This window comes from Apteryx mantelli, chromosome 31 (assembly GCF_036417845.1).
Source record: "Apteryx mantelli isolate bAptMan1 chromosome 31, bAptMan1.hap1, whole genome shotgun sequence".
NCBI lineage: Eukaryota > Metazoa > Chordata > Aves > Apterygiformes > Apterygidae > Apteryx > Apteryx mantelli.
This window is the reverse complement of record NC_090008.1, coordinates 2167803-2185663: the sequence shown is the minus strand read 5'-3', so window position 1 is coordinate 2185663 and position 17861 is coordinate 2167803. Positions and strand designations below refer to the sequence as shown.

At 55.3% G+C, this 17861-nt stretch overlaps 1 protein-coding gene across 1 annotated transcript; it reads left to right on the top strand.

The window, feature by feature from the left end:
• The first annotated feature begins 8278 nt into the window (after window positions 1-8278).
• Window positions 8279-11431, top strand: HJV (hemojuvelin BMP co-receptor). Its single transcript, XM_013956524.2, has 3 exons — window positions 8279-8372; window positions 9650-10152; window positions 10814-11431. The coding sequence occupies exons 1-3, from the start codon at window positions 8279-8281 to the stop codon at window positions 11429-11431; spliced, it is 1215 nt and encodes a 404-aa protein (XP_013811978.1).
• The last annotated feature ends 6430 nt before the right edge of the window (window positions 11432-17861 follow it).

Below are 17861 nucleotides of genomic sequence, written 5' to 3'. Positions count from 1 at the left end.
AGGCAGGGTGCCGGGAACCCCCAAATTTCTTCCTCCCTTCCCAGCCAAAGCCCCGCGGCAGAGAGGAAACTCCGTCTGATCCCGTGTCACGGACACAATTAAACCGAAGGCGAAAGGGCCCTCGGTGATTTACTGCGCTTTCCGATCCCCCATGTTAGTGGTGGGGGGAAATTTCTCTATTTCCCTTCCTAGACAATCCCATAAATTGAAGATTGTTTTTTCCCCCCCCTCCCTTGCAAAACCAACCATTTCCAGGTATTCTTGGGCCGATCTGGTCACGGCTGACACGCGCAGGAGCTCGGCTCCGAGTTCATTTCCTTCTCCTGTTTGAGAGCAAGGAGGAACCGGTGCCCTAAAGGACGGACGCGGTCAGAGACATTTCCCTGCTCCAGCCCATCTTCGCCCCAGGCCTCTGCTTCCTTCCAAAGAAAACCGACTTTTTTTTGCTGCAGCATCCAAAAAGTCCTTCAAAAATCCCTCCCTGAGCATTTTGGGGGCCCAGTGCTTGGCAGGGTACCGGATAGCTCCTGGGAAATGGCGTTATTCCCGCGTGCGGCAGCTTTCCGGCAATTCCCCAGCTCTCTTCACTAATCCATCCGCGCAGAGCCAAAGCCTCTCCATCAGCTTATGGCAGCAGAAGCAACGCTCGGGGTTCATGTGGCTCCAAACCGAGAGTAGAGGGATCCCAAATTTGGGCTTAGAGCCAGCGCACGAGCCCAGGAGACCCCAGCGGCTGGAGGCAGAAGGGATGCAAGTGCCCCCGAGGTTTGGGAAGGGTGGGACAGCCTCCAAAGGATGCCCAGGGTCGATTTTTCCCAGTCCAGCAGCTTCGTTTTACTTCTCAGTTGAGCCTCAGCTCGAGCCCCCCTGCCTTGAGGGCCCCAGGGGGGACGTGAAAGCCCAAGCGGGGAAACTGAGGCACAACTACGCGGGAGACTGGTGACAAACCTGCCGGCGCACAGGCGGTTGCACAGCCCCGACGCGAAGAGTTGGACCCTCCTACGCCTGCATTTCCCGTGCTCCAAAGGTCTTCCGGGCCCGTCCGCAGCGGAGCGGCTTTCGACGGCGGCTCCTGCAGCGAAGCAGAGAGCAGGGCTCAGCCCCACGCTCCGGGACGGCCCCGGGGCTGCGCGAGGGGAAGGCCCCGGGGGCTGCAGCCCAGCCACGTCCCCTGCGAGCCCTGCCGCCACTTGCAAAGTGCTGCTGCCATCTCGTGGTGTCGCGTCCCCTGTCCCCGCCGGCCCCCCTGCTTGGCCGGACCTGGCAGGGACCCCCTGCGCCCCAGCCGAGCCCCCGGACACAGCCGCAACGGTGGGTGCACGGGGGGTCCAGGCTCAGATACGCATCCGGAGGGGACACATGCACCCGGTGATGTCCTTCAACAAGGCCACGCAAAGACACCCTGGACCTCAGAGGCCAGCACGCATCATTTTAACTGATGGGGAAACTGAGGCAGATGAAGGGCTTGCGGGCTGGTCCGCAGCGCGCCAGCACCATGCACTGCTGCCTGCACGAGGGAGGCACCGTGGGCAGCGTTGAGTGGGGACAGAGCTCGACGCCTTCTGCTCCAGGGTTGGTACCCGGCTATGGCCGAACCAGGCAGCAGGCACCTCCCAGCCCCTTCGCATGGGGCAACGTGCTGGCAAACGGGCTCCGGCCCCATCTGCTCCGAGCTTTTTTTAGCCCCTCCGCGGCCGGCGCTTCCCTCCTCTGCAGTTGCTGAGTCCCAGAGCAGGTGCTTGCGGTGGGTGATTTTTCCATGCATCGGCATCTGGGGAGCGTCTCTGAGCAGCGCCCGCAGGGACCGGACAAAGGCAGGGATGGGTGAATGGATAATTCCCACCAGTCACCCCCAGCTTTCTGCAGAAGACGGACAAGGGGTCCCAGCCCCACTTGGATGTGCCACCCTCATGGGGCAGCTGAGGGACACAGCTCCCAGGTTCCTCCCCTGACCTTCTCAAGATCTTTCCTCTCCAGCTGTGGCACCAAGATTTCTGGTCCTCCCAGAGTCCACCCTCCTTCTGGGTCTCCTGAGCTTCCCAAGCTGAGAAAGAGGAAAGATCCAGGCTGGCAAAAGATAGAGGAAGATAACTTAAGACGTGCATCTTCATTGGTTTTTCCATCTAGCTCTCTGCAGAGCTAGGAGAAGAGCCATTTCTCCTGGGCACAGGCCCTCCGCTTGCAGCCCATGCCTCGGCAGTGGGAAGGCCCCTTGGCCAGGCTCTCCTACGCTCCAGGAGGCAGGTGCTGCTGGAAGAGGAGTCTGCCTTGAACTTCTTGAATTTCTAGCAGCATTTTTTCCTCCTGACCTGGTTGCTTTTCCTAGAGCAAACTTGGAGGTCTCCAGCTATACGTGGTCCTGCCGGGACCCAGTCCATCTCACAGGTGGTTTGCTTGGAGCGCAGGTTCGAAGCGCAGGAAAGCATGCAACGGGGAAGCTTTCGGCTCTCCCTCCCTTTTCTCTTCCCCTCCCCACCGGAATCCAGCTTTCAGGATCAAAAATACTGCTGGCTATTTTTAAAGCCTCGACTTCGCCCCTCGCTCCTCCAGCTTGCAGTGACGGATCGGGCTGTCGTAAAGTTCAGCTGTTTGCTGCTCCCCCTGCATCGAGCCGGGGCGTTAACAGGCGTGATTCCCTCCTCGCCGCCAGCGCTTCTGCCCGGCGGAGGAACCCAGAGGCAAATTCGCGCTGCGGAGACGGGACCTGCACCCAGAGGGGCGCCCAACAGGCCACCCTGTCACTGGCTGGAGCAGTGTTCGCCGGGGTAAGTGGAGCACTGGGATCCCCAGCGGGGATTCGGGCTCTTTTGGGGAGGGAGGAAGAGGGGGCACTATGCCAAATGCTGTGTGTGAAGGAGAAGAGCAAATCCTTCAGGTGGGCACCGTGCAAACATCCCTCCCGTTGCTGGGTCTGCACCTGGAGAGCAATGAGGTCCTCTCCCAAGGAGCTGGCAAATCCCTCCGGTAAATCCCAGCTTTCCCAGGCACCTGCATCTCTAATCCCAATGCTCAGCTCTGATCTCCCCTGCAGCCTCAGCACCAGCTCCCAGCAGTGGCTGGCTGTTGTGCCGTGGTCCGGGGGGTGACACACTGCTTGTCTCATCCCTCTTGCCTCCAACCCCAAGAGCCTGATTGATCCGGACTCGTTTGCCCAGGAAAGGCTAGCTGAGCTCTCTCCAAGGGTGGATTAACCCAGGTGTGTTCAAGAGCCACATGGATGCGCTTAAAGTCTCTGCGAGTCATGCTCACTCCCCTTCCCAGGGCAGCAGTGCTTGCAGCCGGAGATTTGCATCGGCTGCTCGCATCCACAGCTCCAATGGAGGCGGATGAGCTCCTTCAAGACCGATGCCTCTCTAGATGCATTTTTCCTGAGTCTCCCCATCCTCAGAGGCCATTCTAGGTACAAACTGGTGCTGCCGGTGTCACCTGTAGCTGTGGGTCTGTAGACACAACCGGCACCAGCTCAGAGCCAGGTGGGGGCTGCTCCCCCGAGCAGACCAACACCCCCAAGCACTTGGCTTAAACCAGTTCCTTGCCAAACTCATTGCATTAATGATCAGGCTAGACGAGGGCTGGGACTAACCTGCAACAGCGCTGCCTCCGCCTTGGGAGGGCTGATACTGCTCGGGCCACATCTGGCTTGTGTCAGATGAGGTTCCACTTCAGTGATGCTCACAAATTCCAAGTCTGTCCTTCTCCAGGGATTTCACAGCTGCCACATGCCGAGGCTGGGAGCACTCGGATGAGCCACTGCTACGAGGCAGCTTCTGCTCAAAGCAGTCCAGTGAGCCATGCCGGGCAGGGAGGCGCTTGGGCAAGTGGCTCCGTGCATCTCCCGCTGCGCTTGCGGCGTGCCGACCCATCGGCAGAGCAGGATTTTGCTGTCTCTCCCTTGCGATCTGCAACAAAGTTTGGGGGCGAAGAGCAGCATCAGGCTGCTCCGATCCGCCCTGTGGCAGCAAAGCCCCAGGCCAGGGCTGCAATTACAGGCTCCCATCCCGACACAGCTCAGGGCTTGGGAAACCCTCGTCTGCAGGTTTGGGTGACGCCAGCTGCTCCGCAGTCCCCACCGTGGTGGGATTTGGCGATCCAGCTGGCAGCGCGCAGTGCTTTGCGCCTCCTAAACCTCCAGCTGATTCCATCGGTGGGAAGGGGGGGGATTTGGCATCCCTAAGTGGTTTGATCACAGATGCTTTTGTCTTGGTACCGTGACTCTCTGCCAGCTCGGGAGAAATTCCCAGCCTCCTCGGCCCAACATATGCCTGCAGCCCCCGGCTCCGAGAGCTGCTGTGCATTGACGGCGTTAAAGCAATCAACAGCTCGGTTTCACAGCATGGACAAAGTACGGCACGCGCCCAATTCCCAGTGCTGGAGAGATGCACTCACAACACCCAGTTGAGCTATGAGGCAGGAAAAAAGAGACCCCAGAACCTGGCCTTAACAGCAGCCTGGGTATCCCGTTCCAATTCCTCCATTCAGAGTTTCCCAGCCCCATCCAGAGGTTCCCAGCAATGCGGGTAGGTGGGATGCCAAGAGGCCTCGGCTCTCTCCAAGCCCAGATGGTACCGTCTGCTGTTCCCAGAAGAATTCCCACCTGCCTGCCCCCATCTCCCAGCCCGCATGTAACCGATTCCCTCGGTGGGTGTCCGCGCCTGGGGCTCGCTGCGGGGAAGCGCGCGGCAACAGATGGAGAGGACACCAGGCTGGGACGGACCTCGGCAGGCTACGCTGGGATTTGGGGGTTATTTATTTATTTTTTTTTAAGCAAGATTTTTTCCACTGTCCGGTTATCTCAGCCCCTTGTTACCAGGTAACGGAGACCCAGCGCATAAACACGGGGCAGGCAAAAGAGCCACCAAGCCTCCACATTCCCCAGCAGCAAAGACCTGGGAGTCCCAAACCTCTTCCTCTGCTAGAGGCTGCTGGTGGCAATCCCAGCTGTGATTTCAACCCACGTCCACGTTTTCTTCTGTTTTCCTTTCCTCTAACCATTGCCTCCAAGGAAGGCTCCAACAGACTTAAACATGAGCCTGTGGCCGTAGACTTAAGCTTATTCTACAATAAAGTGGCCGTGCGTCCTTCCCTCCCCTGTTCTCTGGGTGAAGAGCAGTTTAGCAGCTGCTATGACCCAGTCCGAGGGTCGGAGGGGGAAAAGCCCTTTTCCCCCATCATTAAACAAGAACCCAAACCTATTTAGAGGCAAGCTGCAGAAATCAGGAGCGATCCCCCCTGGGAGGTGCATTGCAGTACCTGTTTCGGTTAAACCTGGCTGTTTGGTCTCCCTCCGCATCCTTCCCCATCCTCGGGGGCTGGCATGAGGCTGCCGGTGCAAACACATCGAGGGCGCTGCAGATCTGCAAGGCTTCACATCTCGCGGTGAAGAGCAAGGCCTGGAAAACAGCAGGAGTTTGGGTTAGGAAGCGGGAAGGTTTCTCTGAAATGTTTCCAAAGGGGTTTATTGGTTCTTTGGCTCTGGGGGTGCCGAGGGACCTGCTTTCAATCCTCGCTCCAGACCCAAGGGCCAGGGATCCTAGATGGATAGATCACCCCAGGAGAAGCCTGATAGTTAGCAAGTGAAGGATATCAAAACCATCTTCCTTGGATATTTGATTTTCTTTGATCCTGGCCCAGTACTTGAGCTATAACCTCCCCCTTTCTCCTCCCTGGTTCACATGGCTGCATCCAAGCCCTTGCAGGCAGCTTTTGGGAAAGCCCATGTGGCCTGGCGGTCACCGACCCCCGGTGACGCAGGCCACCTTTGGCCCATGCCATGTTTGCACTCGGGACTCAGCAGGGCACCTGGAAGCTGTTTGCTGCCCGCTGTCCTCCCCATGGGGCAAAACGGGGCTCCTCCAAGCGCCACAGCCAGCCTGGGACCCAGAAAAGCTCTGCCAGGCCCCCTCTAACCAGCCTGTGCCTCAGTTTCCCCACATGGGAGCAGAGCTATCCAGGGAATGACTAGAAACCCCCAGGTCCCAGTGGGAAGCAAAGTCACAGGGACTCAGACCACAGGGCTGCAGCCAATTTGCAATAGGATTTGGCCGGCCAGGCAGGTCCGGGGGCTCCCCGACCCCCCAGCCGGGCACGGACTCCCTTTGCACCGTGCGCCTGCTGTTCTTGGCTGGGTTCGAGCCTGTCTAAATTTAGGCGGCTCTATTTCGACACCCATCTGCTGCCCCGCAGGGGGGAAGGTGACAGAGCAAAGGTAGCTAGGGAGGAGGAGCGGGGACCCGGCCGCCCCACGGAGGGGCCGCGCGAGCCGCCCAGTGCCCCGGCAAGGCTCTCCCCAGCAGCACCGGGGATTTTATCCAGCTGCGGGGCCATGCCTGGGACCGAGGGTGGCATTTTCCCTGCTGTCCTCCCATGGATCTCCCTGGCTGTCACTGGGAGTAGAGCCAGGTGACAAGGACAAGCCAGCCCAGGTGTCCCCCAGGGAAGGGATCTCTGCACCAGGAGCCAGGTTGTCTCTGGAGGAGGCCGACACAGGTAAAGACAGGGATGAGGGTCCAAGGAGAGGGGAGAGCAGCACCCAGAGGTGCCCTGGAGTCTGGGGTGCAGGTGGTCCCAGGAGAGCTGGGCAGAGGGTCCGTGCCGCTTGTGCCCTGCCTGGCAGATCCCAGGAGCCAGCATCACCTCCGGCTGCCCTGGGGCCTCTAGCTGCTGCCTCTCTCCTCCTAAAACCACAGGGATGGGGACATCCCAGAGAAAGTCCCACCACCTGCAGGGCCTCTCCATCTCCCAGCCCTGGCCGGAGCTGCACTTCTCTGCTACACATTAACCAGGTGTTTATTTCTAAGCATCGCAGCAGGGACAGGTCCCCCCCCATGCCACCTCCTCCAAGGGTTTTGGGGCAGCGCTGAGGTCTCTGCTCATGTCCCCATGCCCCAGCTCCTCTCCTCCAGCACACTCGGCTCAGCTAGTCCTTGCGGCCGAGAGCAGCTGGCAGCCGGAGCATCGCCAGCGGAGCTGGAGCGTGTTTTTGCTCCAGACATCTGCCCCCTTCAGCCATGAATCCAGCTGGCAGAGGCACATGGGGGCAGCCAGCTCACAACTATGTCACCGCACCAACCTGCACGACTAACAGCATTTTTTTGGCTGCTGCAGCCACAGCAAAGGGAGCCAAAAGGTGCTGGACAGAGCTGGTGGGGCTGCAGTTTCCCATTTTTGGGAAAGGATGGGACTTTGGCCTCTTTTCCTGCCTGGTTGCAGCTTGCACTTCAGAGCAGTCACAGCATCACTAATCCGCACACCTTGGGCTCCCCAGGTACATCCCTGTGGGCAGCAATTGGCATCTCACACAGGCTTGGAGGAGAAATACTCATTTCCCACACAGCAGCTTCCAAAGGACCTTTGCAAAAGACTATCTGACTAACAAGTGACTAATAACCAGCTGTTAAAATCAGCCCCCGAGGACAGCAATAGGCAGCCTCGATGAGGCAGAAGGGAAGATAAATTTAACCACGGCTGCACCTCCTCCTGCCGCGGCCAGCTGTCTGACATGATTAAGCATGCACCAAGCAGGGATGTGCTCCTGGCATTCCCCCTTCGGCCAGCTCAAGCCTCCCGGCACGCAGGGAGCGCCAGGAGCCAGCAAGTGCCTTTCCCAGCTTTGGGAAGAAGAGCTGCATGCGGGTTTTCGGCAGAGCAGGGGATGCAGCATCTCCCAGTGATGCTGGTTGTGGACCTCATGGTAGCAACACTGAGAATTTGTTTTTTCAGCTCCTACCCCCTTGGATGCTGTGCTCCACATCTTGCTTTTTAACTGACCCTCTCCAGCCGGTGTCACAGCTGGAGATAGCAGTGTGCCGGAGGCAGACCACGCTGTATCCAACATCTAGGACAGCTTGGGTCCTTGCTGCGCTCATCGGCTGCTCTCATCCATGCCACAAAGTCTCTTCAAGCCTGCAGGACTAACCGATCCCGTTTGAGGGCAGATGGAAGTTTTAACTGCTTGACACACTGAACTACATCATGCAGCTGCCTCTGGCTGGAAGATGAGCTGCAGGGGCTGAAAGCAGCTAAAAAAAGAAATCAAGCCCTCTGGGATTTTGCCTGAAAGCCTGCCTCCCCCCAGGAGCAGCAGCGATGCAGCCAAGCCCTGCAGGACTTCATCTTGCAGCTGCCTGGACCCTGGCAGCTCCATACCTGCAGCTCTGCCACCGCTCACACTAGGCGGTGCGTCTCAGATCCTGTCTCTTCCTTGCTTCCAGGTGACCTGCTGAATGAAGCAGAGACAAGCCAGCAGGTGAGCAGCTCCCCCAGCTCTGGATGGATTGGAATGGGGAAATCTGCCAGCAGTAAGAGCCCTGGGCAGCTGGAACCCCCCTGCTTCTTCCTGAGGGCACTCTTCCTCCTCCTCTTCTGCCAGCATGGTAAGGAACCAGATGGGCAGAGTCACACCAGAGCCACATCCATGGCAAGAACAACCAGTGGGAACTGCAGCCTGAGGGTGCAGGGAGGGTAAAACCATGGCAGAGCTGCTAAGAGGTGACTGGAGAAAGCAGAAGAGCCTTTCATTGCAACCATGAGGCTCAGGCACTCTCAGGGCACCCTTGCCCCCAGCTCAGCTGGAGGGAAACACAGGCAGCACTTCCCATCACCATCATCTGCCCTCACAAGGAGGGCATCCCCCTGCCCCCCTGCAGCTTCCCTGGGAGACCCCCTAAAAGATTTGCCTATCTCCAGGGATAAGGCAGGGACAGCAGGGCACAATCACTGTTCCACTTGACCAGCCACCACCCAAAGTCCACACTCTTCCAGAGCCATTTCCAGCAAAAGGCACCAGTCGCATCCATCACTCAGACCCTCACTTTTCTCCTTACACCCCTCCTCTATCAGGAGGACTCAGACCTGCACATCCCAAAGCTTAAACTCACTTCCCAGCACCCAGACAACAGCAGGCTTTGATCCACTCCCTCCCCCAGGGCAACCCAGCCCAGAGAACCTCACCAGCCAGCACCCACCTCCTCCAAGGGCCAATCCCTTCTCCCTGGTGGGCAGCTGCCCCTTATAAGCCCTCTGCCTAATGAGCTGAGTGGTCCCAGCTGGGCTGGGCTCAGCCAGCCCTTCATTAGCCCTTCTGGAGCTGTGGCACATGGCACTGCCTTCTGCGGCCCTGAGAAATCCCAGTTGAGGGGTTGGGTCACCTTGGGGCAGTCCAATACATCACGAAAGAGTGATTGCACAACCCAACCAGGCTTGAAATGGCAAGAAGGGGTTTCCCAGCTCAGAAATTTCCGGTCGGCCGCTGGCAAGCCCCGGGGCAAAGAATCCCTCTCTGTGCCACGTCCCAGGGTCACAGTCGTAACTGGCGTCCTGGCTCTCAGCCGCGTTCGTGCCCTGGGTACAGTCTCATATCCCAATTGCTTCAGCGCACCCCTCTGGTCCCGTGATTTCGCCCTGGGCTGCCCTCTGCACTGGTTTCTGCAGCAGCAACCCTGGATCCCTTCCCTTCAGGCATCCAAGAACCAAATCATTTAGATTAGCCACCAAGTTACTTAATACAGGGAGACAGGCGCTTGCAGCAAGCATCTCCATCGTGAGATCTGGAGTGGGCCAGACGGGGGGAAGCGGTGGGAGGAGAGGGGGCTGCCCCTTCCGCAGCCCTCCAGCCCTCCTGGGATGCCCTGGGCCACCCCGTCTCTCCCAGTTTCTTCCCAGTGCAAGATCCTGCGCTGCAACTCCGAGTACGTGGCTGCCACCCTCAACCTGCGTGGCTCCAACAGGAACGTGGCGTACTGCAGCGCCCTCCGCTCCTACTCCCATTGCACCCGCAAGACGGCCCGCACTTGCCGGGGCGACCTGGCCTACCACTCTGCCGTCCACGGCATTGAGGACCTCATGATCCAAAACAACTGCTCCAAGGAAGGCCCTGTCTCGCCACCCCGGCCCCGGCCACCAGCCCCCAACCACCAGGGCTTCGAGTCTCTGGATATCTGCAACTACGAGAAGAGTTTCCTCTACAAGCACGGCCAGCCCCCCAGCTACCAGCACTGCGCGGCCTTCGGGGACCCCCACATCCGTACTTTCCATGACGACTTCCACACTTGCAGGGTGGAGGGTTCCTGGCCTCTCTTGGACAATGACTACTTGTTTGTGCAAGCAACCAGCTCACCGGTGGCCAAGGGGTCCAACGCTACGGTTACTAGCAAGGTAACGTTCTCGCCTAGGGCTTGGCAGCAAATCCGTTCACCTCTGGGTTGTAGGACTGGCTTTGGGCAGTCCCTGCAGAGATGATTGCCCTGTTACAGAGACGGCAGATGCCCCCGCATCACCTTTTCCCTTAAACCACCATCTATTTCACAGAACGGTTGTGGTTGGAAGGGACCTCTGGAGATCATCTAGTCCAATCCCACCCTTCAAGCAGGGCATTTCAATGCTTAAAGTGAGGATGTGCCTCACTAAAAGGGCTGGGGAGGGTAGCAACAGCTTCAGCTAAACTCCCGTGGGATCAGGAATTAATGTTCCCGGGAACAAGTGGGATGAAGGTCCTTGAGGGGACCAGAGAGACCTGCAAGCGCTCCCATTGTCCGGCAGGATAACACTGCTGCCTGGGGATGGCTGTGTGGTCTACGGGTTACCTCCGCGCTGTCTATTCAGGCCTGGCTCCTTCTCAGTTTTAAGGAGAGAAGGACACAAATTGCTTTCCTAGCAGGACTGCAGCGATGTGGGCGAGATGGTATGGGGCAGAGGGGATGCTCTGGTGAGGCAAACACGGGTGAGCTGGAACCTGGGGTGGGGACATGTCCGTGATTCCCATGGGGGAGCCTGGCGAGACAGATCAAACTGCCTCTGATCCGCTTTCTGTGTGCAGCTCACCATCATATTCAAGAACATGAAGGAATGCATTGACCAGAAGGTCTACCAGGCTGAGATAGACAACCTTCCCGCTGCCTTTGAGGACGGCTCGGTCAACGGCGGCGAGAGGCCAGGGGGAAGCAGCTTGGCTATCCGGGAACACTCGCCTGGGCAGCACGTGGAGATCCGGGCAGAGTACATCGGCACCACCATTGCCATCCGCCAGGCTGGGCGCCAGCTCTCCTTCTCCATCCGGGCAGCCGAGGAGGTGGCGCGCTCCTTCACGGAAGAGCAAGACCTGCAGCTCTGCGTGGGCGGCTGCCCCCTCAGTCAGCGCATCTCCCGCAGAGAGTGCTGCCAGGGCCAGATGGCAGCTGAGACAGCCCGCGCGCTCTGCAAGGAGATGCTGCCCGTGGAGGACGTCTACTTCCAGTCGTGCGTCTTTGACGTGGTAACCTCAGGGGATGCCAACTTCACCATGGCAGCTCACGGAGCCCTGGAGGATGCCCGTGTCTTCCTTCCCAATGCTGAGAAACTGCACATCTTCCAGGCTGGGGCTGGCTGCTGGCACACCTCTTCCTCCTTACTCCTCCTCCTCACCTCTAGTCTTTGGGCTATTCAGTTGCACTTTTAACTCTTGTTGGCTGGCACTCGCTGGCATGACATACAGCACAGGGGACACATCCAAGGGACAGTCCAAAGGGGTAACATAAGAGCTGCTGACTCAAGGATTGTACCTTGCAGATCAAGAAAGACGCCTTAGCTAGGATCAAGTATCTCTGCGGCAACGTGGAATTGGAGAGCCAGATCTTTGGAGGGGGGAGCACTCGAGATGAAAGGCAGCGAAATACCTGTTTGTATCCACTGTTCTCATCGACGTGGAGGTCAGCATCGATTAAATCTTCCTCTCCCAGAAGGCCATTCAGTTTTGTATTTTGGATTCTGATGCGTTTTTTTTCCCCTAAAGATCAGGACATTGCAAGCCGTATCAAAGAAAAAGAAACGCACAGGGGTTGAACGCCTGCTCACTTGTGCCGTCCTCGGTATTATTCTTTTGATCCCACCACTTGGAAGAGGTATTTAGAGAACCTCCCTGCCCTGCCAAGCCTTTGAGTGCTCCTGACAGGCACAAATTCGGTACCTTACAAGATATTGGTCCTTTCAGTAAGCTTGCTTCACACATTTATTCCAGTGTTACTAGAGCAGATTTTTGCTAAGGAACCTTACAGATTTAGAAAGAATGGTCTCAGAGCCCAGATCCCAATTTTTAGCAGTCAGAAAACATTGTTTTATGGATTTGGGACTCCTTGACCTACCTGCTACTGAAGTCATGTTAGAGCAAAGTCAGGCGGTAAGATGGTCATCGGCATGACGTGACCAAGGTTTGAGATTTTCTTTACCACAAGAGCTAGAAATCACGTTTTATAGTGTATTCTCCTTTCTCTGGATTAGTAACTGACGGACAGCAACTCTGGATTAGTGCTAATTTCTAGCCGTCTGGCGTTGCAAAACACCAGGTCTCTGAAATTTCATCTACTGTTGCTATTTTTCTTTGTTGTTGTCTTGGCACCTGTCTAGGACTCAATATAGCAAGTTCTGGACTTTGGACCAGTGTTGAGTTTCAGTGAGGTGGGAGAGAGAAAATGACCCAGCGTTCCTCTCCCTTGGGCCCAACTTTCTCTGGTGCTGTCACAACCCAGTTCCAATCCAACCAAGACTGTTGGTATGACTTGAAAAAGAGAATTAACGGCAAAGATGCTGAACTGGCAAAAAGCGATTTGACTGTATCGATGGGGAGGTGAACTATTAGAAGGTGTACATAAACATTGAGGTGAGGCCAAATTAGATGTTTAATATATTTAAGAGGTTTTAAGAAAAGTGGATAGAGTTCTATTTGTTAACAAATATTTTTCATATGCAAAGACTTCTTTTTTTTTTTTTTTTTAATAAAGAGGGCTCACATCAAAACCTTTGCCATCCTTGTCCTGCGGGAGCTGTAAGAGGAGCACCGCAAGGCTCCAGCCTTGTGGAGGCAGTGCTTTAGGGAAGTAAGCTGAAGGATTTGGGCATGCTGCTCTGTGAAAGAGTATTGCAAATCATCTAGGTAGGCAGGAGCTGTTAAATAGTTAAGCAAAGATTTTACAGTTCATGTCTCAGTATCCCTACAGTTACCTTGGTCACTTTTTCTTTCTCTGGCTCTTCCGGACAGGACCTGGACAAAGAGTGAATACGGAGAGTTTCTTAGCTATATCAGCATATTTCTTCCTCCAATGTACACTCAAAGCACACGGCAACTAGCGTGAGAGTTTCTCTGTTTCTTGTATGGTGCTCTCACTAATCCCTGAACGTTTTGACATTAAAGGTGTCTATTTTTGAAGTCCTCATTTCCTGTCATCTGTCTCTTATTTCTTTGGTCGGCAGCAGCAGGTGTAGATAATAATATCTTGCCTTCCACCCACTGCTCCTTTTACTCTGGAGCACTGTGTGGTCTATATATACACGCTCTGAATCAGGAGAGGAAGCCAGCCCGCCGTGCTGCCACGCTCCACCACTTCACAGGACGGGAAGGGCCACCGTTTGCAGAAGACTGCAGGTCCCTGTGGTAGCAACGATCAAACACTCAGGAGCCCTGCACAGGCTGTGGGGTTAATGCTCTTGGAGATCCTTAGAGAAACATGATTGACCTTATCCAGCAATAAAATTATCTGCTTCCAGGGTGCAAAACGGCAGGTCTTTAACAGCGCACAGCAACGCTACACAACTGATAGCAACTAATGCAGCGGGGACAGATTTTATGATGCAGAATATAATTATCCATTAAATTTTAGCTAGTATTTCTAGTTAACAAGCATAGTGTGGGGAGAGGGTGGTTTTCCTGATCAGGACCTCACTGGTTGATGACCCTTGGAGGGGTGCTGGGCCAGGCTCACCCCCAGGCTCAGCTCTTTGCACCTCCACAGTTGTATAAGGGGGATGGAGGAGCCCCCAGGACCCAGCAGCAGCATGGAGGCAGCAGAGGTGATGCTGCGCGAGCCCTGGGCATGGCAGGGAAGTGGTGAGGCAGACTGGCCCAGCACATGTCTCTTAGCACCATGCCGGTGCATTGGCTCTGCCCGAAAGCAGAGTGTGGTGAGTGCTAGCACGGCACTCTGCAGAAGGGCTGGTCTTCAGACACGCTCTTCCCAGCCTGGGAAACTCCCCATCTAGGAAGGGGGCAATGAATTGGCCTCTGAAGACTTTGTTCCCATTGGAAAGAAAACCAGAACTTCCTAGGTCTGCTGTGAAAGGCAGATTCAAGGCCTCACACTCATCATCCACCTGACAAACCCTGAAGCCCACAAGAAGGGCTTTGGCCAAGCTCCCTGGAAGCAGTGAGCTAGACCACCTTGAGCAGCTCAGACAGGTCTGAAGCTCCGATACGGGTTAGAGCAGGCATTGGGTAGTCAAAGCATGTCACAGCCAATGTCACCACCTTCCTTGCATACGACGCAGGCACTTAAACCTGAGCTGCAGCCTGGCTAATAGCCAGCAACTTGGAGGGAACATGCACAGCATTAACGGGTTTGAGCCTGCTCTCAGAATTGTTCTGTACTCTGCATCCTAAATTTAATGATTTTGGAAGAAGCAAGACCTTTCAAAGACGTGCTAAAGTCTCTAAGTAGAAGAGAGACCTTTCTACCTCTGACAGATTGCAGTCTGAAATAAAGAAGTGGAACGTAGGCGTGGATCCAAGCCCCATTGATGTCAACAAGAGTATTTCCATTGACGTCAGTAGACTTTGGATTGAGCCCTTAGTTTCCTAGCATATGTCACCTGCTAAAAAAGACACTGGCAGCACTGGCCAGCGTTTGCAAACACAAGCCTAGTTTTGGCCATTCTGGGTCTGGATGCCCAACCTGAGCGGTTGGAGCAAGGGAGTTCCCAGCCTGGATCAGACCGGGGCTTCATTTGCCCTCGTACACAGCCGTCAATGGCAGCCAGTGCCAGGTCTCCAAGGAAGGTGTGGGAATGCTGCACAAGGCACGGATGGGACAATCTGTTCCCCTTACATCCTGTCTTGCCCTGATTTCTAATAGATAGAGAAATGCCAAGGCCCTGGGGCAGGAGGTTTAGCAGCCAAAGCCGAATCTTCATTAGCAGCTGCTCCTACATGCCATAAAACAACAATCATCAGAGGCAGCCAGGTTTGCCAGCTCCCACTGTTGCAATGAGGGTACAAAGCTGCGCAAATCAGAGCTGCCAAGCCGCTAATCCGACGCTCCAAAGCAGAGCTGTCCGAATCGGAAGCAGGTCTTCAAAATGGTAGCACTGATTTAAAAGACATCCAAAAATTCAGGTTTGCCCGGTGTGTTTCATGCCAAATTGTGACATGTTTTGTCAATGAGATGTTAAGGCCAAGACGCGAGCTTCCTCCTCAGAGCTCAGGGGTGGATGCGGCTTCCCCGTGTTTGTAACAGCCAAAGACTCTCGCAGGAAATGTGAATGAGAACGGCTGCTGCTGAAACGGGCACGTTTTGGTGTGGATCGCCACCTCGCGTAAGGGCTTTCTGCCCGACACTCTCCAGGCATTTGGCAAGATCACTGAAAAAAGAAATAAGCTGTCAGTGACGTTTGGCGAGCTAACAGCAGATGAACAGAACCCGGATCTCTTGCAGTCCATCCTACAGCTTTCCTTGTGAACTGGCATATCCCTGTTTATCCAGATCCTGATTTTCACAAGTTTCTTTCAGTCATTCCTTTTTCTTCTTCTTGTAGCCAGGTAATACACAAAGTGAAGATCAAGACTCGTTCTCGCCTTTACAAATTTATAACTAGCAAGCTCAAAATTTGCTCGTATCAGTCAAATTTTCCTGCAGCTCCACTCGTCTCCTCTTAAACTCCCTTTGCACCTAGGACTGGGCAGCCCAAAGCACTGATATTATTAGTCTATCGTGTATGTAATCCAAGCAGCCAGCCTGTAAAGATGGATGGAGAAAAATCATCCCTGTGGTTCAACAGCCACACGTTGTTCCGGAAAAGGCCTCTAGATGTCCATGCACACCAAGACATGAGAGGCAGTGCTCTGGTGGTATCAGGAGCTTGTCCCAACATCGACAGCCCAGCTCTGCCCAAGGGATTTCTATCCTCAACCAAAATACCATGAAATGTTCCCATAAAGGTTCCAGAATTTGGCCAGGTTTTCTAGTGATAACAAGCATGTGAGATCAGTGAGGGCAAAGGCGGTATGGGAAGGGACTTCCTACTGCCCAGCTTTAGCCACCTCACCTGGGTATCTACATTAGGGACCTTGTTTGGGGTTGGCATCTCCAGGGGGGAAGCCCTCATCCCCTGCCACTGATGGGCTCTGAGCCCATCAGCACTGGCTGGAGGTGAGGACGAGGCCGTCCACCACGCATGGCCCAAGGAAAGCTGCGCGTGGGTTTGCCTTGGCTGCTGAAGAGTAAGAAATTTTCCTTCTTCCTTTGCTCCTTCCAGCATCCGTAGGCCCCTGACAGGGCCTTTCAAGGGACAGCCGGATGGAGCGGGGATGGAAGGTCAGGAAATCTTTGGCTATACAATACTTTTTCCTCTGTTAATAACAATAACATCTGTAAAAGGTGACCGACACCAAAAGACAAAGAGGACCAGGCGGATCAGTTTTGCACAGCGATTTCTTTTTGCAGGCATTTTCTTAAAAGAGGGAGCCGAGCGCGGTCACATTCTCCCAGCCGAAGCAAGGAGGCAGCTGGTACAACTGAGTCGTCCTGCCTGGAGCAGGTGAAAAGCACGGGACTTCCCAGACTCCACACTCAAATTCTTCCTTGTTTGTGGACAGCTGAATTCAGGCTCTAGCATGGACTGCTGACGCTCAGCTCTGGCTTTCCCCTCCTTATTGCAAAATCTCAGTCTGGCGAGACTAGAAGTGAAGATATCCCATCACAGCAAAAAAAACATCCGCCGGAAAGAGGTTTTTTTCACATTGCACTGCTGGCAGAGGCTGGAAACCTGGCGCCCTGGGGAAAATTCTCACACCAGATCCCCAGAGAGGCTTCTCCCTGTTTAGCCAGGACGGGGAAGGAGAAAAGAGGATCTCACACTGTGATACATATGCCATAAGGCATTTCAAAACGCTACACAACCTACACAGCACCAAGAATTACTGCCAACAGTGACACAAGCCGTCGCTGTTGCTCATGGACGAACCCAGCAAAAAGCTGCCTTCAGAAACCTGCAGTGGGCATCTGCACCGTGTGGCTGAGACCTTTCAAACTCATTTCATGCAGGTCCCTGCAGAGCTATTGAATAGTAGCCATGTTCATCCCCCATCAGCTGGGGCTGTATTACAGTCCCCCAGCAGGGTTGAGCTGCTGTGCCTCAAAACCAGGCACCACAAGCCTTAACATCTTCATCAAAACGTCCCTTTTTATTCTGAAACTGAAAGCGAATCGCTCCCCTCGCTTCCCCGCATCAGCCTTTCTGCCACACTTCGAACCTAGACCATCCCAGGTGGCCCTTTACGCCGTCAAAGTCGTACTGAAGTCAGCCGCAGCCAAACCTGGGCAGCGGGAAGAGAAGCGCGGGATAGCGGTGGCTTTCCAGGAGCCACAGGAGTCCGTCGGTCCCTTGTTTTCCAGCTGCAGGGACACACACCCGGCGCAATCAGCGTGGGATTTTCAAGCGCCGCTCGCTGTATGCACATAGGTCAAGTACAGTCTCCATCTCAACCCTCAGTTAATCCCTTCCCACCCTTGCCAAAGGAAATGCCTTTTCCGCCCCAGCTCCCACTCCCGTTCGCACGACAGGCACACTCTGTCCCTTTGCTCAGGCCATCGGGAATCTCTTTGCGTCCCTCTCTTTCCCCTCCCCGCCTCGAATTTGCTAGAAGCAACCATATATGGCGAAAAAATGGCAAAAACAGCCCCAAGAAGCTCCCAGGAGCTCTGCACCAGGCAGCAGCCTCCGAGCAGGCAGGCTGCAAGCTTTCCCAGCGCTTTTTGGGGCTGGGAGCCAGTTATCTAGGCTGAGACTGATAGACGGGGCAAAGGACAACCAGCAACGAGAGGAGCGTGATTTCTCCAGGCAAC